Source organism: Somniosus microcephalus, chromosome 13 (genome assembly GCF_052327205.1).
Source record: "Somniosus microcephalus isolate GS21.2 chromosome 13, FLI_Smic_1.0, whole genome shotgun sequence".
Lineage (NCBI taxonomy): Eukaryota > Metazoa > Chordata > Chondrichthyes > Squaliformes > Somniosidae > Somniosus > Somniosus microcephalus.
In genome coordinates, this window is record NC_140999.1 from 2,139,787 (window position 1) to 2,148,077 (window position 8,291).

Sequence of the window (8,291 nt, forward strand, 5' to 3'; positions counted from 1 at the left end):
GCTGGAATCTAATCGAGGGGTTCGGGGGGTTTATATATAGAATAACAAATACCCGGGAGTGAGTTACAGGCTGGAATCTAATCGAGGGGTTCAGGGGGTTTATATATAGAATAACAGATACCCGGGAGTGAGTTACAGTCTGGAATCTAATCGAGGGGTTTGGGGGGTTTATATATAGAATAACAGATACCCGGGAGTGAGTTACAGGCTGGAATCTAATCGAGCGGTTCGGGGGGTTTATATATAGAATAACACATACCCGGGAGTGAGTTACAGGCTGGAATCTAATCGAGGGGTTCGGGAGGGTTTTATATATAGAATAACAGATGCCCGGGAGTGAGTTACAGGCTGGAATCTAATCGAGGGGTTCGGGGGGTTTATATATAGAATAACAGATACCCGGGAGTGAGTTACAGGCTGGAATCTAATCGAGGGGTTCGGGGGGTTTATATATAGAATAGCACATACCCGGGAGTGAGTTACAGGCTGGAATCTAATCGAGGGGTTCAGGGGGGGTTTATATATAGAATAACAGATACCCGGGAGTGAGTTACAGGCTGGAATCTAATCGAGGGGTTCGGGGGGTTTATATATAGAATAAGATACCCGGGAGTGAGTTACAGGCTGGAATCTAATCGAGGGGTTCGGGGGTTTATATATAGAATAACAGATACCCGGGAGTGAGTTGCAGGCTGGAATCTAATCGAGGGGTTCGGGGGGTTTATATATAGAATAACAGATACCCGGGAGTGTGTTACAGACTGGAATCTAATCGAGTGGTTTGGGGGGTTTATATATAGAATAACTGATACCCGGGAGTGAGTTACAGGCTGGAATCTAATCGAGGGGTTCGGGGGTTTATATATAGAATAACAGATACCCGGGAGTGAGTTACAGACTGGAATCTAATCCCGGGGTTCGGGGGTTTATATATAGAATAACAGATACCCAGGAGTGAGTTACAGGCTGGAATCTAATCCCGGGGTTCGGGGGTTTATATATAGAATAACAGATACCCAGGAGTGAGTTACAGGCTGGAATCTAATCGAGGGGTTCGGGGGGTTTATATATAGAATAACAGATACCCAGGAGTGAGTTACAGGCTGGAATCTAATCGAGGGGTTATGTTAGTTTCCTGCTCTTCCCCGTTTAATCTGCCTTTTGTGTATAATCCATCTCGGGGACAGTGAACTATTCCGGTTCAGTCGGGAGATTTTGGAGCCAGACTCTCCTGCTGCTGCTCTCAATTCTGCTGAGTTTGCGGAACTTTCTGTTCCCCACGTTTCCAAATCTGTTTCAAGGTTTTTAATCAAAATGTCACAGTTTGTGCTGCCCTCCCCCCTCGAGTGAGTTAATCCAGTACGACATCACACCAACATTATGACTGCAGCAAATGAGCCTCATTGAAGTTCAGCTCATTCGTGTTTAGCCTTGAAATGAGCTGTGATGGACCAGAGGATCCTGGCTGGATAGGTGGAGAAAGACTAGAATGGCTTTATGGGATCTGATAACACTGCTTTTCCCGGATTGGAAGAGGTTTGCTGCTGCGATGTTCTTGGCCATGTGGGAGTGGGCTGGAGACAGGATTCTCGCTTCATTGGGCCTGGATGTGGATTTCGACGATACAAGCAGCCTTGACAAGTCTGAATACGACTCCTATTTCCGATTAGCCCCAGACCATGAGATGGAATCAGTACCAACAGCGGCCCCGCCGCAGAGGCGCAGAGCCTCGTGGGGGGGAGAGTCTGTGCTCGGTGCGGAGAACCGCGATCGCCTTCTCCAGGAGTTCCAGCAGGCTGGGACTGACATGGCAAAAGTCACGCTGGGCAGAGAAGGCCCAACAGCACCTGCAACTTCTGTGGGTAGGGGCAGGACAGACACCAGGACTCAGCACCGCACCAGGGGGCACCGACATCGTGGGGACGATGGGCTCAGAACAGCGAGGCGGGCAGGAAAGGATCGGGTGAAACGCTGGTTTGATGAGGTGATGGAGAGGCAGAAATAAGCCAATCCCGTGTTGGGTCAGAGTTGACTCCAAGGTCTGCAATTCTATCAACGTGTTCAGAAAGATTCGACAAACCTCAAGGGCAAATCTCGAGCAATGCCAGTCACTGGAGCCTGGTATATTTTATTTTAATATATATGGATTTTTGAAATAAAAAAATAGATCTTCAATTCTGAGGCTCCCTCTGCAGATCAGCATGGCAAGTATCAGACTGACAGCAGCAGCTGACACTCTGCTGGAGCCTCAGAACTCTTCTAGTAACAGCTTATTTACCTCCCCCATCCTTGGTACACATCCTAAATAAAATGTCTGCATTAAAACGTTTTATTGTGGATTAAGAAAAGGTTCTGAATTCTTTGACTCAACTGGAGGGAGTGCAGCGTAGGTTTACCAGAATGATACCTGGACTCCAGGGGTTAAATTACGAGGAGAGATTAGACAAATTAGGGATGAATTCCCTGGAATTTAAAAGGTTAAGGGGTGATCTGATTGAAGTTTTCAGGATATTAAGGGGAACAGGTAGGGTAGATAGAGAGAGAAACTATTTCCGCTGGTTGGGGATTCTAGGACTAGGGGGCAGAGTCTAAAAATTAGAGCCAGACCTTTCAGGAGTGAAATGAGGAAACACTTCTACACACAAAGGGTGGTAGAAGTTTGGAACTCTCTTCCGCAAACGGCAATTGATGCTCGATCAATTGTTAATTTTAAATCGGAGATTGATAGATTTCTGTTAACCAAAGGTATTAAGGGATATGGGCCAAAGGCGGGTGTATGGGGTTAGGTCGCAGATCAGCCATGATCTCATTGAATGGTGGAACAGGCTCGAGGGGCTGAATGGCCTCCTCCTGTCCTATGTTCTTAGTTTTGATACAGAAGATTTCTCTATCAGGTTGGTGCTGCGAGCTGATCCATTGAGAGAACTTTCACCACTAGTGCCCTGTGATGAAGGCACTCACAGGTTCCCGGTCATCAACCTCCATAACATAACTTACACATGGTGCCACGCCTCCAGTGACCCAGACTGAAACAGTCTTGTAACATCACTGCATTTCACCAAGAACACCGCTTCATACAAAAGATTTTCATGCAAAATCAGTCAGATTCCGTCTCTGAACTTGTGTCCAAGGACCACTGCGTGTAGGTGAGTTCAAGTGCGATGCCCCCATGGTCGAATGTCCTGCCCATACTCACTGTATAAGTTTACACACGAAGGACTCTCTCTCGGATGAGGTACCGGAGGCCATTTGAGAATCCCACACCCAGCAAGAGGCAGTGGGTTCGGGAGTGTGGAGGGAATGGCTTTATACTTGAGCCAGAATCAACAAACAGGGGCAGGAATAGATCTGGAAACAAGGGAGAGGAAACGGAACTGAATGATAACAAGAACTGGGAGTACACCAGGAACTGGGCTGGGGTCAACTTTTCTTTAATATGACGGTTTTGCAAAGCACAGAATCCTATATCCAATACCGATACAAAACAGGCTATAACTAGGCATCTGACAATCCTCAATAATACAGCCCCTATTGAGCAAACAAGGCGTGCACTGAGCACCAGTGGCTCGCTATACGTGTGGCACAGATCCAGTTTCAAACTGCACTGACAGCACCGTCTTCAGTTGTGGGGGGGGGGGGGGGGGGGGGGGGGAGGAAGAGATCAAAATCAGCCAGGCTTCCTGCTCCTGGACCCTATCCAGTGCCCCGGGTTAGGGAGGGTTCCTGGTCTCTATCCAGTGCCCCGGGTTAGGGAGGGTTCCCGCTCCTGGTCTCTATCCAGTGCCCCGGGTTAGGGAGGGTTCCTGCTCCTGGTCTCTATCCAGTGCCCCGGGTTAGGGAGGGTTCCTGGTCTCTATCCAGTGCCCCGGGTTAGGGAGGGTTCCTGGTCTCTATCCAGTGCCCCGGGTTAGGGAGGGTTCCTGGTCTCTATCCAGTGCCCCGGGTTAGGGAGGGTTCCTGGTCTCTATCCAGTGCCCCGGGTTAGGGAGGGTTCCTGGTCTCTATCCAGTGCCCCGGGTTAGGGAGGATTCCTGGTCTCTATCCAGTGTCCCGGGTTAGGGAGGGTTCCTGCTCCTGGTCTCTATCCAGTGCCCCGGGTTAGGGAGGGTTCCTGGTCTCTATCCAGTGCCCCGGGTTAGGGAGGGTTCCTGCTCCTGGTCTCTATCCAGTGCCCCGGGTTAGGGAGGGTTCCTGGTCTCTATCCAGTGCCCCGGGTTAGGGAGGGTTCCTGGTCTCTATCCAGTGCCCCGGGTTAGGGAGGGTTCCTGCTCCTGGTCTCTATCCAGTGCCCCGGGTTAGGGAGAGTTCCTGGTCTCTATCCAGTGCCCCGGGTTAGTGAGGGTTCCTGGTCTCTATCCAGTGCCCCGGGTTAGGGAGGGTTCCTGGTCTCTATCCAGTGCCCCGGGTTAGGGAGGGTTCCTGGTCTCTATCCAGTGCCCCGGGTTAGGGAGGGTTCCTGGTCTCTATCCAGTGCCCCGGGTTAGGGAGGGTTCCTGGTCTCTATCCAGTGCCCCGGGTTAGGGAGGGTTCCTGGTCTCTATCCAGTGTCCCGGGTTAGGGAGGGTTCCTGCTCCTGGTCTCTATCCAGTGCCCCGGGTTAGGGAGGGTTCCTGGTCTCTATCCAGTGTCCCGGGTTAGGGAGGGTTCCTGCTCCTGGTCTCTATCCAGTGCCCCGGGTTAGGGAGGGTTCCTGGTCTCTATCCAGTGCCCCGGGTTAGGGAGGGTTCCTGGTCTCTTATCCAGTGCCCCAGGTTAGGGAGGGTTCCTGGTCTCTATCCAGTGCCCCGGGTTAGGGAGTTTGTGCAGCAGAGGATTCCCACGGTTGAATATGCTGCCGATTCTTGCTGCTTGCACTCACACAGAAAGACGGGCCACTCAGGTGCGGGTTCGGGCAGGAGCCTGGGGAACTCATCCTAAAGAATTAACAGGGAGATTGCAGAATAATAAGCTGTCAAATTGGAGACTTGGACGAGAAACTGTCACATGGGCCAAGAAGGGAAATAATGTCTAAACTGGTGCCGGGATATGAGGGGCAGGGAGAGAGTGGAGCATTAACACTGAGACTCTGACCGGAGTTCCGGCTGGTGGGGGAAGAGACACCAAGTAACACAGACAGAGCATGAACCCTGAATAAACTCTCCACCTCCCCCACCCCTGTATAAAAAGCACATTGGCAAAGCTGAACAAAGTTAAAACAGGCCGGGGGATGGGAAGGGGGCTGAGGGAGAGGGAGACACAGCCCGAGGTCAGGGACTGAGAACAGAGCCCGGGGGACAGGGCCGCCGCACAGGGACAGAGGGTGGTGGAGAGGTGGAGCTCGCCTCAGTGCAGCAAGCAGCACGGACACAGCGTGACAATGTGCTGAGTCGAGCCAGGCAATGATGAGCCAGCACCATGCAACACGGTTGAACAGGGTGAACATGCAGCAACCCAGTCAGGTCGGGTCTGGAGCGGCATGTGCTCAGGGCGTCACTGTCTCCTTATCTATATTCAGTCAACAGATGGACTTCACTTTCTGAATGAAGAGAGGAGCAGTGAGCTGGATGAACTCCTCCTGTGTCATCGACGTGGTGGATTGGTTTTTCCGGAGCCTCACCGCTTGTTCCATTGCCCGTGCGAGCTGGTCAGGGCCCAGCTTGGAGCCGGCGTCCAGGTACCCGGAGGCGCTGCCGACGCTCACCGCATCTTTCAGAGCCTCGAGCAGAGCCTGGCATACCGGCCGATCGGCCTCGCCGGACTGGGCCACCGCCTCAAACAGCCTCCTGGAAACCTTCACAAACTCCAGGTAGACGAAGCAGGTCAACACGCCGTGCCTGAAGACGCTGAAAGGAACGGCCTCATGGTCCCAGCACTGCAGTTTGTGGACCAGCGAGCAGGACGAGAGGTCGGCTGCTCCACAGATCTGTCTCAGCAGCTCGGTGTAGGCTCGGCCTTTGAGGCCAGGTTTCTTCCTCTTGCCGGTGGGGCAGCCGAGGATCTGGAAGGCTGAAGCCATGTTCCTGCTGAAGGCCGGTCGGCTGTAGTGACAGAGCAGAAGCTGCTTCAGGGCAACCGGAACCAGCTCCTGCAGAAGGACCAAAGAAAGCCCGGTTACTGTCCCGTCAGATCCCCAACACCCCCCACAAACATAAGAAACAGGAGCAGGAGTCGGCCATTCAGCGCCTCGAGCCTGTTCTGCCATTCAATGAGATCATGGCTGATCATCGACCTCATCTCCACTTTCCTGCACTAAGAAAGAAAAACTTGCATTTCTATAGCGCCTTTCACAACCACCGCACGTCCCAAAGCGCTTTACAGCCAATGAAGTACTATTTGAAGTGCAGTCACTGTTGTATTGTGGGAAACGCAGCAGCCAATTTGCGCACAGCAAGCTCCCACAAACAGCAATGTGATAATGACCAGATCATCTGTTTTTGTTATGTTGGTTGAGGGATAAATATTGGCCAGGACACTATCCCCATATCCCTCGATTCCCTTAATATTCAAAAATCTATCAATCTCAGTCTTGAATATACTCAACGACTGAGCCTCCACAGCCCTCTGGGGTAGAGAATTCCAAAGATTCACCGCCCTCTGTGTGAAGAAATTTCATCTCATCTCAGTCCTAAATGGCGACCCCTTATTCTGAGACTGTGACTCCTGGTTCCAGACTCCCCAGCCAGGGGAAACATCCTCCCTGCATCTACCCTATCAAGCCCCGTAAGAATTTTTAATGTTTGAATCAGATCACCTCTCGTTCTTCTAAACTCTAGAGAATATTTAGACGAGCACTTGAAACGCCATAGCATACAAGGCTACGGACCAAGTGCTGGAAAATGGGATTAGAATAGACAGGGCTTCATGGCCGGCGCAGACACGATGGGCCGAAGGGCCTCTTTCTGTGATGTATAGCTCTATGACTCTATGACTAATATAGGCCTAGTCTACTCAATCTGTCCTCATAGGACAATCCCCCATCCCAGGAATCAGTCTGGTAAACCTTTGTTGCACTCCCTCTATGGCAAGTATATCCTTCCTTAGATAAGGAGACCAAAACTGTACACAATACTCCAGGTGTGGTCTCACCAGGGCCCTATATAATTGCAGTAAGACGTCTTTACTCTTATACTCAAATCCTCTTGTAATAAAGGCCAACATACCATTTGCTTGCTGTTCCTGCATGTTAACTTTCAGTGATTCGTGTACAAGGACACCCAGGTCCCTCTGAACACCAGCATTTCCCAATCTCTCACCATTTAAAATATCCTTAGGTAAGGAGACCAAAATTGTACACAATCGTCTAGGTGCCCCCTCACCAGGTGTCTCTCACCAGGTGCCCCCTCACCAGGTGTCTCTCACCAGGTGCCCCCTCACCAGGTGTCTCTCACCAGGTGCCCCCTCACCAGGTGTCTCTCACCAGGTGCCCCCTCACCAGGTGTCTCTCACCAGGTGCCCCCTCACCAGGTGTCTCTCACCAGGTGCCCCCTCACCAGGTGTCTCTCACCAGGTGTCCCTTCACCAGGTGTCCCCTCACCAGGCGTCTCTCACCAGGTGTCCCCTCACCAGGCGTCTCTCACCAGGTGCCCCCTCACCAGGTGTCTCTCACCAGGTGTGTCCCCTCACCAGGTGCCCCTTCACCAGGTGTCTCTCACCAGGTGCCCCCTCACCAGGTGTCTCTCACCAGGTGCCCCCTCACCAGGTGTCTCTCACCAGGTGCCCCCTCACCAGGTGTCTCTCATCAGGTGTGTCCCCTCACCAGGTGTCCCTTCACCAGGTGCGTCCCCTCACCAGGTGTCTCTCACCAGGTGCCCCCTCACCAGGTGTCTCTCACCAGGTGTCTCTCACCAGGTGCCCCCTCACCAGGTGTCCCTTCACCAGGTGTGTCCCCTCACCAGGTGTCTCTCACCAGGTGCCCCTTCACCAGGTGTCTCTCACCAGGTGCCCCCTCACCAGGTGTCTCTCACCAGGTGTGCCCCCTCACCAGGTGTCTCTCACCAGGTGCCCCTTCACCAGGTGTCTCTCACCAGGTGCCCCCTCTATATTTGTCCCTCCCCCACCTGCTGCGGCCTCGGTTTCTCCGCCGCTCCCTCGGATTCCGCCGCCAGGCTCTCGAAGTATTCGCCCAGGAAGGAGACGGGATCCTCGGGCCGGTTCTCCAGCACTTTGAGCAGCGCCTCCCGGAGAGCGAGCGACAGGCCGGGCGGGCCGGAGAGCGGGGCGCACACACCGGAAGCCGCCGCCGCCGCCATCTTTGTGCGGGGCAGCACCCGGCGCCGCCTCCATACCCGCCCCCGGAAACCCGCCCGCGCAAC

General features: G+C 53.0%; 1 protein-coding gene across 1 annotated transcript; it reads right to left on the reverse strand.

Moving 5' to 3' along the window:
* Positions 1-4,457: 4,457 nt before the first annotated feature.
* LOC147107961 (tubulin polyglutamylase complex subunit 1-like) lies at positions 4,458-8,291 on the reverse strand. The gene is made up of 2 exons (XM_086004328.1): positions 8,037-8,291; positions 4,458-6,064 (listed from the first exon to the last, which is right to left on the reverse strand). Exons 1-2 carry the CDS (start codon positions 8,226-8,228, stop codon positions 5,495-5,497), a joined length of 762 nt encoding a protein of 253 aa, XP_085860454.1. The 5' UTR covers positions 8,229-8,291; the 3' UTR covers positions 4,458-5,494.

What these genes read in the sequence shown, in the direction of transcription:
- LOC147107961 (XM_086004328.1), bottom strand. Translation starts at nt 8,228, where the DNA reads ATGGCGGCGGCGGCGGCTTCCGGTGTGTGCGCCCCGCTCTCCGGCCCG. An exon ending in AGAAACCGAGGCCGCAGCAG is followed by an intron (nt 6,065 to 8,036) that starts GTGGGGGAGGGA and finishes GTCCTTCTGCAG; the next exon opens with GAGCTGGTTCCGGTTGCCCT.